This window comes from Aureobasidium namibiae (genome assembly GCF_000721765.1).
Source record: "Aureobasidium namibiae CBS 147.97 unplaced genomic scaffold scaffold_2, whole genome shotgun sequence".
In the NCBI taxonomy this organism is placed as follows: Eukaryota; Fungi; Ascomycota; class Dothideomycetes; order Dothideales; family Saccotheciaceae; genus Aureobasidium; species Aureobasidium namibiae.
In genome coordinates this window covers 1,085,993-1,102,582 of record NW_013581207.1, presented here as the reverse complement: position 1 = coordinate 1,102,582, position 16,590 = coordinate 1,085,993, and the positions used below count along the sequence as shown (strand labels likewise).

Sequence of the window (16,590 nt, the reverse complement as noted above, 5' to 3'; positions counted from 1 at the left end):
TCCGCATCTCGGCTCGACTTCTTCCTGAATCAGTCGTCTGCTCCTTCCGTCCCTAGCCGCTGGCCTGAACCCTCTGACTGCTGGTCGTGGGCTGCCATCTCTTCTATACCGCTGTCTTTCCTCGTTCCGAGGTGGTATATCTCTCCATCAAGACCTCTTCGGGTGTCGCTACGCTAGGGCCCTCGGGCGCTCGACTTCGGCCCCTGTCTTATCGGCCCTTTCAGATTCGGCTTGATCGGGTACTCTCAGCAAATCCACCCACACGTGTTCGGACTGATCTCTCAAGCTTGAATATCACCTTCGTAGTTGCGTGAGCACACCATCCTCACATGTAGTCACCGGTAGTACTTCGCCATCTCGTGTCCTGTCATCATGACCATTGATCTGTTGAGATGTATCACCTTACCTTCTCAATCGCCCTTGCGGACTGTCTTCGTATGCCGCCTCATGACAGCTGATGACATGTACAGTACTCCGGATGCATTTGATAGCACAATTCCCAAGTGTTAGCACCTCGGACTTCAACAAAGAATAGGATAAACGCTCTTGACAATCGTTTGTCCATATTAGTTGCAAGAAGGAGCTGCTGCTTGCGCAGCCTCATGCTCGATCACCTTTGTTTGTATAAGGGCCTGAATATCGAATATGTCGGAGGAGTTGTTGAGTGAGTTTCCATTGGTATGTGAGTTTCACTAAATCGAAGCCTGGCTCCCCTACGTAGGTCGAAGAAATCTCAGAATCTACTGTTATTTCCAGATCACGAACATGTCCTCAGAGAGCCAGCCAGACAGCGAATCTAGGTAGGTGCCGTCATATCAGGATCAAGCATATTATCATTTTCAAAGGCACGATCTGGACCCCAATAACCGGCATTATCGTAGTTGGACGTGTCGGGCAGAGTGTCGTGAATTCCTGCATGAATATAGGTTTCGTTGCACAGAAGGTCTTCACTGCACATGCATCAGCATAAATTTCTGGCCTACAGAAGCAATATAGCTCTGAAGGTCTTCACTTTTCAAAATTCCCGCCACTAGAAACAATTCAGCCCTATAGTCATTCAAAATACCTGCCCTATTGTCAAATCTCCACGTCGCAGAAGTACTTCGGCCTTCAAGCTTTCACTCGGAATCTTTCCACCAACACAACAAAGCACTTCGCCCTGCAGCGATCGCTCCAACTCTTTCCGCTACACCACAAAGCACTTCCACGCGTAAAAACAGTCCCCAACCACGCAAGAAACTACAAACACACATACAACCATCCTTCAGCAACAAGATCTTCAGGCTTTAGTCACCCGAAGTACTTCGTCGTTGCACCTACTACCATGACTAGCTCGGCCCAGGGCACGTCTGGTGGACGTAAACGCCGCAAGCCCAACGTATGGAAGGACTTCTGCTCGCTATGAGGTTCGCCGCTAACAATGCACCCCAGCAACTTTCCAATCAGACAACGTCCGAACATCCAGGAGACCCAGCAAACCCGGCTTCCTTCGCCAATTTCTTCGAGAATGAAAACAAGACGGCAGCCTACCTGGGCTTCTCCCACACATCAGATCTGCGCAGGATCGCTGTCTCCTTCCCCGTCCTTCGGGCATACATCAAATTCGAGCCCATATCTAGCAACGCCAGATCTCATGACAGCTTAGCCCTCCTAGCGGATGGTGTGGATCAATACACCAACGTAGAGGAGCCTGAGCAGAAATGGCCACTTGTCGCTGGTGACAGGAGTGAGAGGCACAACAAAGCTTGCCGTATCGCTGCTGTCCTGGTTGACCTCAAGAACGGTCTCGAAGGATTGTGTGATCCCCTTCTCAGCGACCGCAACCAAGAGTTGCAAGATGCGGCGCACAAGGACTTCTCCAAAGCCTATCCCGGTATGTCCATCGTCAACATCCAGCATGTCCCGACTCTGCTGTCCAAGGGACAGCTTGGGCCCCTGGAATCAGAGAGCGCAGTTGAACCTTTCAACCGATGTTATGGGCTCCTGAAGTACTTCCAGCATCAACTGAAAGCCGGAAAGAACCACAAAAACCTTCGTGACAAGCATGGGTTGAGCCGAGGCTCACCAGTGAAGAGCGAGAGCATTCCTTCTTGGATGAGACCCAAGGTCCCAGGCGCCGAGACCATCCCAGTCAACCCCGCCGTTTCAATCGCAGACAAGCTCTCCAAGAAGTCCTTCGTGGCTTTATGGCACAAGAAGTTCGACGACGACGAACTCGAGGCTGCCCTTGCAGAGAAGGACAACGAAGGCGTGGACCGCCCAGACAGCCGCCAGATTCTGTCGACCGACCCCCGTGTGTACACCACAAGCATGGCCTTCCGTGATCAACTTCGTCGCCAATTTCGTTGCGCTCAACTGAAGACCACCATCTTCAAGTGCAGATTAGAATACAAGGTCGAAGATGACACCCACAACGCAGATGTTCTTCAAGGCGACTGGCACCAGATCAAAGAACTTTTGAACGACGACAAAAACACCGAGTGCATCTTCAAGCTAGGTTTTGCTCCTCTCGCAGATGGTGAGGATTTTTCATACGAGACAGACGAACACCCAAACATGGAGGGCTTTCTCACTCTTCAAGACGACGCTGAAGGAGGCAAGGACATGGTCCTTGACCAAGTCGCACTCCAGCAAAGAGCTGCCGCCCTTTCTCAGCAGGCAGGCTCCTCGAACGAAGTACTTCCTCAAAACCCCAACCAAGAAGCACTCATGAAGTTCGTCGATGCGTCCATGACCCCCGGCAAGGGTCCTCACGATATCGGCAGCGCACCTGATCCCTCTCTGAGGTTTGCAGGTAACAGGGACCTGCTTTTGAAGCACTTCGATGGCAAGGACGTCGATGATCCCGAACAACTTCGCCTGTGGCAGCAGACAGTCTTGGATGATATTGCCAATGCCGTCCCCTCTACCTCCAAGACCGACCAACCAAAGAGAGGCACTATCTCCAAGGATGCAGAGAAGAGCCTCCAAGATGCCGCATTTTTCGGCATGATTGCAGCAGAGGCTCGGGAGAGGAGAGACGACGGCGAAACCTAAGCCACCGCCTCCGACACCCAAGCTCGCCAAAAGGAAGTCGAGGAAAACGAGCGTTATTATACCTTGCGCTCCACATACTCCGGTACCCAAGCCCAGACTGGTCCCCCGTTAGATCTCTGCGTAGCGCTTCTTGCTTGCGAGAAGCAAGAGAACGGACTTTATAAGTCTAAGCTCCTTGAAGGGCTTACTTCATCGAGCTTTTACCACTATCAGCTCGGTGGCGCTATCGGTTGTATACTCAAGCTGTATGGAACAATCGACGCAGAGAAGCTCCTAGCTGCTGCGCCCCAGCCTTACGCCTTCGACGCTCAGAAGGTTAGAGAGGCTGCCGAAGTACTTCGCGACCTGATGGTTCACGGATGTCTGCTCTGCGATGATGTTGGCTTTGGGAAAACCAAGCAAGGCCTTCTCGTGGCATGCCTCAACCAGCTGCTTAGCCACGATACCAATCCTGACTATCCCGAGGAAGTTCTTCACAGACCGAGTCTGCTAGTGGTACCATCCAGTCTGATCCATCCCTGGATTGTAGAGATTCGTGAGCATTGGAAGTGCTTCGAGTTGGTCGTGTCTTTCGACGACCACAATTTCAAGAAGCAACTTGGTCACAGGACACTCACCCGATCTGATATGGCCAACTTCCCTGATTCGATCCCAGACCACCTGAAATGGGCCTTCAATCCGAGAGATAAGGCTGCCAGGCGCGCTCTTGTTATTACCTCATACGAGACACACAAGGCTCGTACAGTCATTCGTCACATGTCTACAGACAAGCAGGGAGTGCACCATAATCCCCCTCTCAAGAAGCCCAACGGCGAATGGGACTACAAAGTAAAGCCGAAACGCAGAGTAACTTGGGAGACCAAGTTCAGCGGTGTATTTGGTTTCTTGCTGGCCGACGAGAGCCAGAAAGTCAAGAATTACAACTCCGGGGTTTCTGCAGCCCTCTACTCCCAGAATATACCAAAAATGGTGCTCATGACGGCGACTCCCTTTCACAATCACGTCCGAGACTTGCTTGGCCTTACCCACCTCTTGTCTACAATGGCTATCAAGCAGCTGAAGTCCTTCGTCTCCAACGACCCATCCATCGCTGCCAAGATGCAGGACATCCAGGCTAGCGATGCACCTTTTGCCGAACTGGACCAGCTCGACCCCACTGATCCACTCCGTCTCTATGCCATCAACGCCAGATTACTGCTGCCGGTAGTCAACGCCGACCAAGACGCCATACACAAAGTGGTGATGAAGCTAAAGCCAGTCCTAGAGACTGTGATGATCCGCAGAAGTGCTTCGTCGGAGCTGCCTGTAACCACAGGCGAGCCCATCAAGCTTCGCGACATGTTCAAGAAGATAGTCCGCAAGACTGTATCTGTTTCCCGCATTGGGGAAGACGAGCTTGAATACCAGATATGGCACAAACAGGCGGCATGGTAAGTACTCCCAACACTCATCCTCTCCGGAGAAGTCCTTCTTGCGATTACTACTGTTGATCGCTTAGAAGTACTTCTCCATCAAGTGCCCATCTGTTATTTGGAGATCATTAACTAACTGATCAAATTCGTAGTGATTTTACCGAGAAGTTAAAGGGACGCAAGGCCGAAGTCGCACCACCACCAGGACAGCCGACACCCGTAGCCGCTCCTGCACCTTTTTCCATGCCCATGGGACCCCTTCGCAAGCTCTCCCTTGCTAACTTTAGTACGAAGATGGCCCGATTGGATGCCACCATGGAATCGTTAAACGGCAACACCCACGTCGCAACCTTGCAAAAGTGGCGCGAGGCAGGAAAGGAGGCAGAGTTCCTGGTTGAGCTCACTCGTGGTGCGGGTGAGAAGAAGCCTGAAACCGCCGCAGAGATGGCAAAATGTCTGGCCAAGGGTTCTCCGACTATGTCGCTAGTCTGCCGCGAAGTACTTGCCGCTCGCATTCTTGATCCAGTGGATCCGCAGAAGTACAAACAGCACCAGAAGCTCCTCATTGGAGAGGCTACGCCAGTCAACGCTTACTGGATTATGTCAACGCTGCGTGCCTTGTGCATCGATGCTCGAATCTTGCACGCCGGTCTGTCCAACAAGGCCAAGGCCGAAATGGTAGATCTCTTTAACGACCCAAAGAGCAGCCTGAAGGTGTTGATCATGATGTATGACGTTGGAGCTTATGGCCTCAATCTTCACGAGGCCTGCAATCGCATCCTTATCACGTCGATCGCCAGATCTTTCGCCCTCGAAGAACAACTTTGTGGGCGTACTAACCGCGTAAGTCCAGAAGTACTTCTTGAGCCAAGTGGTGACTAACAATGCACAGATCACGTCCATCTTCAACACAATTGTGACAAGACGATTCATTCCGAACTCGCACGACATTTTTCGATCCAGCGCTCAAGCAGACAAGGCCACCGTCCAACTGGCTACCAATGCACAGGACCCAAAGATCAGGGAACTCCTTCTAGAGCAACTTCAGAAGATCCAAGTCGAGGTAGACGAGTGCCATGCGAGCCCAGCCGGCCAGGCACTGAAGAAGCAAGTACTTGAGCACGCAAGCCGACGAGCCGCAGGAGAGGCCCGACTTGCTCCCATCGAGGAAGTACTTCCGGACAGAAGAAGCTCGCTGCGTCCCAGGGCCAACAACCGCCAGACCTTCTACGATGACACCTGCAGCAGGTGCGACGAGGCCGTCACAAGCAATGAAGCATATCTCTGTGATAGGTGCTCCGAGCCGGGTCACGCTTATTGTGTTGGTCTGGATGAAGAAACTTCCAGAGAGACAACATTTGTCTGCAAGACGTGCGTCCTCAACAATGTCCTGGGCGAGGTCGAAGAAGGACTTCTCACCGCTGAAGGCGCCGTGATCTTCGCTGATGGGGAAGACATTGATGCCTACGTCGACCACGATGACGAAGGTGAGGAAGCCACAGGCGAATACGGTCGCAGTTTGTATCAGCAGCAGCTTGAAGATCAACTGTTCGACGATGATTTCGACCTTATTCTGGGCGATTCAGACATGGCCCAGTTCGCGAGCGACTGTCAGCCTAACGACGAGGACCGCCGTCGATTGGTGCTGCTGTCGCTCGATACCAAGAAGGTCTGGCAGGACAGCGACCTAAACCGCGAGAAGTTCTTGCGTATCGGTCTGTTGTTGCTGTTCAACATGATTCAAGGCAAGAACGACTTGGCCACCAGTCGTTCGATTCATATCCACTATGACCAATTCTCAAAGCAAACCCGCGAGAAGGTGAATAAGGATATGAGGGTTACGAAGAAGATGGAGCATGACCTGCTCAAGCGTGTCAACGCCTAAAGTTTGACCAGAGGAGAGAACGTTCTACTGTAATAGGCTTCCGAAGGGAGTGTCGTGAGACACTGTCCGGCTGGGGCCGATTTACAAGGACTCGGGAAGGACTTCCAGAAAGATGAGAGCATGATACGCTTGTGGTTTCGAAAAAGGAGAGAAAGTTCTACTGTGATAGACTTCCGAAGGGAGTGTTTCAAAACACTGTCCGGCTGGGGTCGACTTACAAGGACTCGGGAAGGACTTCAAGATGGATGGTAGAGAGATAGGTTTCTACTGTAGTACGCTTCTCAAGGGAGTGTCTCGACGGCACTGTCCGGAAAGGGCTAATCCACAAGGACTTGGTTAGAACATCAGATAGTCATGATCAACTAGCCAAGATTATCTCTCATTCTTTTGCGTTTGGCGTATGTGCATGCATTGAGGAACTCTCGTTTACATCTGTGAGACCAAAGACAGCATCTATACAATATGTTTATACACATCCAGCGGCAGTGTCAAATCATTCTATGGTTCGGGGGTCGAGTTGGTACAGGAGCTATGGAATTGGAAGTACTTCTGAATCAATGCATCGTCTCTGTTCGGGAAGCAATTCTATATGCAGTACGACCTCTGTCTGGCAGCTATAATTCTCACTCTATATATACATAAAAAGTGCGTCTTCTGTAGAGCGCAAAATCTATCCTCAATATCAATGTAAAAGCAAAAGTTGTGTTACTGAGAAGTGCTTCGTGAGACTGAGTTGAAAAGCGGAGGTCAATGCTCAGTTGTGAGAGAATGGTGCAGAGCTGAATAGCAATGTACAAGAAAGGCTGTGCTGCTAAGAAGTGCTTCGTGAAACTGAGCTGGAAGCAAAGGTCGATGCTGGATCATGAAAGAACGGTTGAATGCCGTGAGAAGGACTTCTCAGACCGATGTGGATGCAAAGACTGTGTTGCCGAGGAGTACTTCGCACGACTGAATGGAGAAGCGAACGTCAATGTTCAGGTATGAGAGGACGGTGGAGGGCCGTCAGAAGGACTTCCTTGGGCAGGACCGTCAAAGTCCAGCTGCTTCTCGGCTCTTGACTTTTTTTTTGCTCTCTTTCGGTCTTTGCCAGACACATAGTCAGGATACCGGCTGTGATCTTTACGGAATCTGTAGCAGGCTGCACAGACATAGGCTTTGAGCGACGTATCATAATACCATTTGTGCGTTTCGGTGGTATTGCATCCACTGTTTGCGCAAGCGCTGTTGGGGATTCTGGCTTCTCTGCCAGCAAGGGGTCCTCTCTTTTTCTTAGTGGCAGTGCTTGGAGCTGAAGCGGCCTCATTTGCACGCTTTTTAGCCAGAGCGGCTTTCTCATCCAGGCTGCGAAGTACTTCAGGTGATGGATAGCTTCCCTGCCTGACGTGGTAAGAATCACAACGACCACAAACTCTGTCGCCCAAGTCTTCATCTGCGTCTCTGTCTCGTAACCAAGTCGGCGACTCGGTTGACATACAAACGGCACAGACGTATGCCTCCCTCATCCTCTGACTTCTAGCACGTTCATTCTCCGTATGCCTCTCCCGCCTGTTCTCCGCGGCTACCGTCTGACGGTCGGAAAGTACTTCTGACTGGACATCGCTCCTGTTGCCTTCACGGAGTACCATGGACTTGTTGTACGGTTCAACAGGCTGGATGAATTTGAGGATGCCGTACGACGGCAAGGAGTTCAATGCTGCCAACGCGGGTATCCTCATGTTCGTACCCAGAAGCTGCCTGGTGATGGCTTCTGCGAAGCGGTCGAAGTACTTGTCCCGGATCTTCTCTTTACATGTAGCCAACACGAAGGGCTTCAGCGGATACCTCGGATCATCAATGGCAGAGTAGACTGGCAGTGGCCATTTCGTCTTTGTCCGAAATGATTCATTCATGTGGTCTGAGGTGCGTTGTCTCATTCCGCTGGCGTTGGCAGTCTCTCCACAGTGAATGGGCAGAGATCTGGGTTGGAGCTGGGTGTGCTTGGGCACTCCACCAAAGAAGTACGATCCGCAGTGATGACTGTCGGGTTTGCATTCTGGATCATCGTGCAAGTCGGCCAGAGCGAAGTAATCAATTCCTCCTTCCTGGCCCAAGGTAGCTTTCAGTGGAACCGGGCAACCTTCGATGTATCTAGTGGCAAGTACTTCAGCGCCATGCACCTCCACGAGTTGTGTTTGACCTGTGTGGACAGAGTCTTTGTTGCGGTCGACATAACCGCACAGGTCTTGGACGACCTCGATAATAGCTTCTTCGGTACGTGCGATCGCTCTGGCACGCTCAGCCTTGAACGAAGCCATGTTGAAGGTGGCAAGGGCCGGGAACAGCTTCTTGGGAGGTGACCTTGGAGCGATGAATGGGAACTCGAAGTCCTTCTTGGCCAGAGAGCCATCGGAGGTGGATGTAGTTTCAGAAGGCTTATAGGGTGGAAAGGCATCATAGTCGAACGGAGGATCATCAAAAAGGATGGGACTGTCGGACGTGTTCTTGGGTAGATAACCATTAAGGCCGTATGGGTCATTGAAGTCCTTCTTGTTCAGAGAGTTGTCAAGGTCGGATGGGTTGTTGAAGGGCTTCTTGGACAGCGAGCCACCAAAGTCCAACGGGGTTTCGAAGTCCTTCTTGTACGGAGAGTCATCGAATGCGAAGGGGTCGTCGAAGTTCTTCTTGGGAAAGGCATCAAGATTGATGGGAGCATCGGGGACATCCGTAATTGGGGAGACATCGAGACCGCACGGGGTGTACAAGGCCTTCTTGGTTGGACCATTGGAGAATGAGCCAGCTTTTGTCGGCTGCTTTCTGCCACCAGCCTTGAAGAAGGCGGTGATTTTGATATTCGAGCCCATTCGTAGCGGGAGGTGGGTCAAAGAAGTACTTCACAAACAGCGATTGTCTCAAATGCGGATGTAGATGGTTGTGTTTTCCGAGGACAAGAGAAGGAAAGACGCCGAAGTTGCTTACCTTGTTCTACATCGAGGAATGGCAGCCGCTTTCAGTTGCTCCTGCCATCTCAACCACCGCAACCACGGAGCGCAGCCACGTCTTCAACAGGTCTCGACGAAATTCTAGAACTGAAAATTTTCAGACATTCGATAGAGAGTCGCAATATAAAGACTTTATTAGCTCGATTCAAAATCGCTAAACCAAAACAGATCGAGTAACGAAACAGTACAAATGCGAAGACGTGCATCATTTGTGCACCTCACCCCAACCATACTGCTTGTTGCCGGCATTACCACCTTCCCAATAACATTTCGAGTCTTCGAATTCGCCGTCCATCTTGTAGAACATCCACTCGCGAGCAACATGCTCGGCCTTCTTCTTATCTCTGATCTTCATGTTAAACTTGAAGGGCAAAGGTTTGGCGATCAGCAAACTCGAATACTCGAGCGTAGGATCAGGCTTTGAAGCCTTCTCGTCAACGGCAGAGTTGAACATGTTGTCTACGGCAGGCATATCAGATGTACCTGCCATCGCAGTGCGAGCTTTTGGCGATGAAGGCGGGGTATTTGGGCCAGTGTGTTGTTCAAAGAAGGCTGGGAACTGACCAGGCAGGGACGAACCTGGTAGTCGCAGCTTGTAGGTGACTGTTCTTGCTCGGCTGAGTCCCTTGGCGAACTCGAGGTTCTTTGGTCTCCTGACCGTCTCTTGACGAGAGATTTTGCATTTGTCTGTTGGCAGCATTTTTTCTGAGAAGTGCTCGTCGAGGAGTTCTTCGATCTCAGTTTCGGAAGGAGGTGTTTCCATGCCTGTCTCCATTGGTGCTGATTTGACGGGCGTTCTGGGCAGTGATGATGGAACAGGCTCTTCCGGGAGTTCTGCAGCGCTCTCGGGCTCGGTGTCACTGGCGCTGAGAGTGAACATCCAAGCAAGACTGCCAATACCGACGAACAAGTCTGCCTCAGCGACTCCCATACCCGCGCAGATACGACGACCATAACCAAACTGGCTGTATTGCGTGATAGTAGGATATTTAGTCAGAGGCTGTTGATAAGTCGGATACTTTGTTTCTAGCCATCTCATTGGGTTGAACTCATCGGGCTCAGGGAAGACTTCGGGGTCACGGCTGATGGACCACTCGAGAGGATGCATGACAGAGCCGGCGGGGATAAAATAGCCTTCATAGATGTCGTCTTTTACAGATTCGTGTGGGATTCCTGTAGGTACAGGAGGCCGCCACTAGCATGCTGCGTTAGCTTGGGAATTTGCACAGCCATTGGTAGGAAGACATGACTTACACGCATTGTTTCTCTGATGAAAGCTCGTAGCACAGGCATGTCTGGCATATTACTGAGTTTTGGGAGTTCATCGCCACATACTCTGTCGATCTCTTCATGGAGAACAGCTTGATATTGAGGATAGTGGCACATGGCGAGGCAGAAGCTCTGCATTGGTGCAGCAATGGTAAGAGCGCCAGCGATACCATGCATACCCACAGCGTAAGCACCTTCTAGATCGGAAGCAAACCCGGTAGTAGCCTTGTTCTCAAGAAAGTGGCGCATCCACGACTCTGGCGCAGTCTTGTTCTTGAGCTTCTCTCTGACCTCGTTCTGCAGAATCGTGAAAAATCGACTCTCGGTTCTGTATCTGCGGAACTCCCAAGCTTTTGCTGGGACGATAGCTTCGGGAAGCTTCTTGAGAAAGCCGAGCTTATTGGTGAGTGCACCATTAGGCGATACACCTATGAGTAGCTCTCTGGCTCTCTGTTTGAGCTCATCAGAGGGAGCTGCAGTACCCCACCCTAGTCTGCAAGTCACTCTTGAGATGAAAGATTCCAAAGCATGATTGTACCGAGAAGGGTCTGTCATGAGTTCGAACAGGAGACGAACCGACTCCAGCTCAGGATAGTTGTAGAATGCGTTGGCAGATGACTTGTTCATAATTTGTTTTGCAAATTTTCTCTGCCTGGTCCACAGTTCTTATCAAAGTCAGCAAGATACTTCGATCAAGGATCATATCTTAAATACCATTACGAGACATCAGTGGGAGGTAGTGACCAGAATTCCGATTGTCTGCCTGGAGTGATGGAATGAATGGACGCTCAGAGTTGTTGGCTGCACGCTTGCCGAGCAGTTCTTGAGCAACGCCATCTCGTGTGATCCAGACATGGTTCTGGCCAGCAAGATTGGTTTGATAGATAGGACCAAATTCTTGTCCCCATTCGTGGAACTTGAGAAAACTGTTCTTGTCTGGCACGTCTGGTACACTACCGAGAATTGGATATCCTAGAGACGTTAACCAGTATCCGAACAAGACGCGGGCGCTTAAGACTTACCCTTGGGGCCAGGCAATCTCTGTATTCCTGCCGGCAACTGGTTCTTCTTCGTACTGTTGATATAATTTATGAAAGACACCACAGCGATCACAACGACCACAGCGATGAGTGATATAAGTGCCATGCTGAGTGCCTATAACTCGAACGTCTGTCGAGGTGCTGGAGGTTCAAGGATGATTATGTATTACAAAATGAAATCATATGTCCCAGTGTGGAAGAAAAAGAATAAAGGGGTCGAAAGATGGGAAAGGAGATGTGTAGAAGAGAAAAGGCAAGTCGGAGAACCTAGACAAAGAGTACCTAGATTATATATCGATAATTCATCGAGTCTTGCTACACCCACTCAGCATATCATTCTGACAGGTGGCTGGTATCGAGTCCGAGACCCGCAGAAGATACCTCTGGCAGAGACCAGGCCACTAGAGGGCTTGAAGCAATCGATACCAAGCTGCTCTCTAGTGATACTATTCCTGTTCGCTCCACAGTAGTTGCATAGCTGAAGTGATCGTCCAGTGGTTCGCGCCGCGACGGCCGAGCCTTGGACTCAGAAACGCATTGTGTTTTGCCTGTCTTGCTCCCAACCGTGCATACAACCATTCTATCATCCGTCTCGGCATGACCGATCTGATCGCATGCTAGGAACGGAATTGCAAATGGGTTGTATCCAGTGACACGGCTTGGCCAGTTCAGAGGAGTAGACGTTCTAACAGCGGCAAGACCATGCAGCCAACTACAGCTTTCTGTAGAGCCTGGAGCCACGATATCATAGGTGATTGACGTTTCGAACGCTGTCTCCTGTTGGTGACTAGAAATCTTCGTTTGAACCTAGGCATGTGAAACAGGGCCTTTTCCGCTCACGTTACAACCTTCCCTGATGGCCGTGGACATTGGACACATCGCGTGTGAGCGGGGCACGATCATCGAGCCAAGTGACCTAACTTGGTGTCTTCCATCTCGAAAGAGTTATCGCCATCAAATGACATGTCTTATGCTCAGGAGACGTGAGTGGTCGTGGTTGAGGATTAGTGTGCACTGGCCAACCAAAGGATTGTCTTCAGGTCTGGCCAATCGGATCTTTGTGCACGTTTCCTCCCGCGTCTGAATTTCAACCTCACCTTTGCACATTCCGATGAGGAGACCCGAACGCTCTTACCAAAATCATTGCTGGTGGCTTGTCCAAGAGCTGCAGAATTATGTCATTGTGGGCGTAGAAGGCTGCTGGCAGTAGAATCGATCAGCATTCGGTCCTCCAGCGACCGAATAGAAGGAGCCCTATCAGCATATATCAATTCCTCTACGGCAATCAACACCCATACAAGCTGAGCGTCCCCTCACCTTTAGCCCATTGCATGCTCGGCACATACACCAGGATTCGTTCTTGCTTCGCCACGCATTCAATACCAATGCGCATGTCTTGGAAGCTCGTGTCGCATCCCGACTATTGCTCTTTGCATGCCCTAGTGAGTGTGGATCTCTGCCATCTCCTCCTCACCTTGGCAGAACCCAAGAGCCTCTGCTGACATATCTGAACGGAGGATTTATAAACTCCATATTCCTTCAGACATTTTCTTGTAGCTGCAGCTACCTCGAGCCGCAGGGCTTGGACGACTTCTCGTGCAGCGGTAGATCGACGTTCTTGACCTGTGCATCGTCAGCCTTGTTCGAGAGCCACCACTGCTCAGAGTCAGTGTTCTATCGTACCCAGGACCAGCCCTGTCAAGCCGTGAGCGCGAGGATGGCTTCGTTAGTCAAGCCAGAGATCGTATGTGGCTGCATAAGGCAGCTTTGCCCACTCTCGGCGGATGTCATTATTGATCTTTTGCCGAAGGTCACTGCATCCCTGTGGATTCGAGATGCCCAGCTATTGTCCAAGAAATGTAAGGCTCCATGAGTGTGAAAGATCGATCCTATACAGTCCGACTGCTAGTTGAGGAGTGGCAGTGCATGCAACTCATCCGGACATCTTTCGCCTGGGCTGCATTGTGCTATTTGCCTGCTGCAACTGCCGGCCTCGAAATCACCTCTTGTATGTTCTCATGTGGTATAGTGGTCAGTCTGCAACCAATGTTGGCAAACTTGATCCAGCATGAACGTTCCCATGACGATGTTTCTTACTGCTTCGGTATCCAAGTCAGAATCAAGATGAGCTTGGCATCACCTCGAGTTGGTCGCAATCAAGACTCGAAGAGTCAGGACTCACTGACATTCTGACTACCTCAATCCTGCCGGATAGCTCGTGCCATGCAGTATTGCTTTACCGGTCAAATCAAGATTTACGTGCGCACACCGAAGCTATCAGACCGACTCAACGATCTTCCTCCAATACTGCAAACCTCGCACGAAGACGGTGACCAGGAATCATGGCTTATGATACTCGTTTTACTCATGCCAATGAACGTCAGAGGATATGTCTTCCGACTGAACGTCCAGTAAATCGATGCAGTCATTCAACAAAGGTTACAGCGATACACAGTCACCCTGTGATGTATTGGTTGAGTTATCTAAGCTCGGCTCTTGCATTCATGTGTCTGTACTGGATGCCCATCATTTAGTGTGCTGGCATGTCCGTTATCAGGCCAATCGATGAGTGAGAACTTCTGGTATGATCGCCAGTCGTCAAGATCTGCTTGCATCTTGCTGCAGTTCACAAATTGCATGTAACCACTACCAACGCCGATCCAGGGTACACGAAGATCTTACACCGGCGTTTGTGGCACAACGCACGCAATCAAAAAGTCACTCCCTGCATGTCCGTGTACATTCCTCTACAGTCGTATTGTTGGAGGAACACCTAGACCAAAATCCGCACTGGTACTCGTCTACTGCTTTCCCTCCTATGAGCTTGACATTCATTGTTCAAGACATGGTGTTTTCCACATCTCTAGTCCTTTGACTTTGGAGAAACAAAACTTGCATATCACCAAACAGCAAAAGCGTTGCGCAGAGCTCTCGCCCCGTGTCTCCTCATGAACCTGACCCGATTTGAACGGATGACCTTGTGGATGTCCCGAAAAGACTGGAATCACACGCGCTACCGCTGCGCCACAGGTCCAACATAAAATGCAATTCCGGAGGATACCAATTATGTTGTCTGCTAAACAAGGCTAGCTTTGACGTCCGTGCGTTAGTGAGGCTCGTGCGCCGCGCTCTCACTCAAGACCCACTCATGTCTCAAGTCGTACACTCTCTGTTCCGCCAGCTTTTGACCAGTCACCTCCTTGTCGTCGACCCAACGCTCTACGTAGTATCCATTCTTTGCTTGTAATCTCTTCTTCCCCAAGCGTTTCTGGATTCTGTCGTCTATTCTCGTCGATTAGATTGCTTCCGTGCAGTGCCTTCAAGATGACATCGTCCGCTGGCCTAGCGAAGTACACCAAGCTCATCCGTGTATGACTGGCTTGCTGACCTGGAGGGTTGACGACACGATGGATGTTTGAGCGTAGGATCCCGGCAGTAAGTTTGACCATGGCATCGCCTAGGTTGATAACTGCATGTCCCCGTAGTGGCTTCACGTAAGACCATTCGTCCGAGTTTGGAGGCAACACTTGCAGCCCTCCCAGTCTATTAAACAGGATGGTGACACTTCCGAAATCTGTGTGCTGACCCAGTGCTGTTCTTTGGTCGTCTGTTGGTTGAGGTGGTGCATTGACCCAGCGAACCTGATCACCAGAAATCGAGGCCAGTCTATGCAAAGATGGTAACTTGTCGCACGGAAGGCCCAGTTGACGGTTGAGCAAACTCAGCAGTAAATTCACCAGGGCGTGAGAGTGTTGCATGAAAGACTTCAACAATTCTCGATGGGGCTCAAGTAGTTCGGGAGCAGGGAGTGGCTCAGAGAGTCCTAGGATGTCATCTTTCGAAACCTGGCGGTCTGTAAGCATATGCCTCCCTGAATATTCAGAGGCTCCTTACATTGTAGAATTCGTTCCGATCTTTTGTCCCTTTGGCATTGATGATGCCTTGGCCGTACCCCTTATAACCGAAATAGCTTCCTTGATCCTTTAGATCGTACTTGATCTTCTCTTCAACAGGCAGGTCAAATATTTCCTTGCCAATTTCAAACAGATCTTTGGCATCCTGAAGCAGTCGTTCGCCATCGATGTCAGCATCGAAATCTCTAATGTTCTCAAGTTTATTCGATTCAACACCCCCGGTGGCCGAGTCGGCTCTGCCAACCTCTTCGCAGATTTTCTCAGTCAAACCGTTTACTGAGGTAGGCTTCAGAGTGAGTTTTTGATCGGTCGAAGCACCACGGAGGTCGAGGTAGAAGAAGCCAAGCTCACGGCAAGCTTTCCATAACTTGTCGATCTCCCCTTGGTCGCCTTGAACGAGTTTGCTTAGACTTATTCGGAGAAGTGGCGCCGTGGATACATCCTCTGGAAATGGCGGCGAGTCCAGGAAGTTCAGATCCGCGTCGGGATGCTCTGCTTTACTAAGTCTCGACATAGGATGTATAAGTCGAGTGTTTTCGCTTGACTTGAGGCTTATACTGTGCGTGGATACAGTTCAAATGGAAGCTGGAAAATTATGAGGAGACATGGTTGAGATCGACCACCTTATATGTACCTCCGAGGTTCCCCTCATCTTGCGGCAAACTTACGATATACACGGGACGCACTTGCTATAGCCTATAGCGCTTTCAAGCACTTGAGTATAGGTACACACATACTTGCGAATACTGTCATATTCGAGAAACAACTCAAGCCTCCGAGGTGGTGCTGCCGGTCTGTGCAAATAAAGCGACGCGAGTGACGCGACGCAAAGATGTTGCGGGTCGCGATGAGCATTTCTTGAGGTCCCACACAGCCAACACCAATCATTAACAACAGCTCAATGGTCGTCCCTGATCAGATGCTATAGTGGTCGACATGGTTCGCCAAAAAGTACAACATCTTCATATGTCATCGATAAAGCATCCATTCCTATTCTATGACCAGAATCCCCAAGCCCTGCTAACGAATTCGCATGTAGCAACGGAAGCAGCGACC

At 50.5% G+C, this 16,590-nt stretch overlaps 6 protein-coding genes across 6 annotated transcripts; 3 read left to right on the top strand and 3 right to left on the bottom strand.

Annotated features, from left to right (window-relative positions):
- Positions 1-645: 645 nt before the first annotated feature.
- M436DRAFT_60590 (uncharacterized protein) lies at positions 646-3,036 on the top strand (the record flags this gene model as incomplete). Its single annotated transcript, XM_013575582.1, has 4 exons — positions 646-678; positions 757-800; positions 997-1,378; positions 1,432-3,036. 4 exons carry the CDS (start codon positions 646-648, stop codon positions 3,034-3,036), a joined length of 2,064 nt encoding a protein of 687 aa, XP_013431036.1.
- A 1,655-nt stretch (positions 3,037-4,691) lies between these two features.
- Positions 4,692-5,330, top strand: M436DRAFT_39130 (uncharacterized protein; the record flags this gene model as incomplete). The annotated part of the gene is made up of 1 exon (XM_013575490.1): positions 4,692-5,330. One exon carries the CDS (start codon positions 4,692-4,694, stop codon positions 5,328-5,330), a length of 639 nt encoding a protein of 212 aa, XP_013430944.1.
- A 1,977-nt stretch (positions 5,331-7,307) lies between these two features.
- Positions 7,308-9,173, bottom strand: M436DRAFT_60588 (uncharacterized protein; the record flags this gene model as incomplete). Its single annotated transcript, XM_013575581.1, has 1 exon — positions 7,308-9,173. One exon carries the CDS (start codon positions 9,171-9,173, stop codon positions 7,308-7,310), a length of 1,866 nt encoding a protein of 621 aa, XP_013431035.1.
- A 343-nt stretch (positions 9,174-9,516) lies between these two features.
- Positions 9,517-11,726, bottom strand: M436DRAFT_38794 (cytochrome P450; the record flags this gene model as incomplete). Its single annotated transcript, XM_013575420.1, has 5 exons — positions 9,517-9,954; positions 10,129-10,506; positions 10,566-11,245; positions 11,295-11,552; positions 11,603-11,726. The coding sequence occupies 5 exons, from the start codon at positions 11,724-11,726 to the stop codon at positions 9,517-9,519; spliced, it is 1,878 nt and encodes a 625-aa protein (XP_013430874.1).
- A 1,611-nt stretch (positions 11,727-13,337) lies between these two features.
- M436DRAFT_60586 (uncharacterized protein) lies at positions 13,338-14,035 on the top strand (the record flags this gene model as incomplete). Its single annotated transcript, XM_013575580.1, has 3 exons — positions 13,338-13,479; positions 13,518-13,628; positions 13,836-14,035. 3 exons carry the CDS (start codon positions 13,338-13,340, stop codon positions 14,033-14,035), a joined length of 453 nt encoding a protein of 150 aa, XP_013431034.1.
- A 731-nt stretch (positions 14,036-14,766) lies between these two features.
- Positions 14,767-16,048, bottom strand: M436DRAFT_37453 (Clavaminate synthase-like protein; the record flags this gene model as incomplete). The annotated part of the gene is made up of 3 exons (XM_013575186.1): positions 14,767-15,465; positions 15,515-15,780; positions 15,853-16,048. The coding sequence occupies 3 exons, from the start codon at positions 16,046-16,048 to the stop codon at positions 14,767-14,769; spliced, it is 1,161 nt and encodes a 386-aa protein (XP_013430640.1).
- Positions 16,049-16,590: the final 542 nt, after the last annotated feature.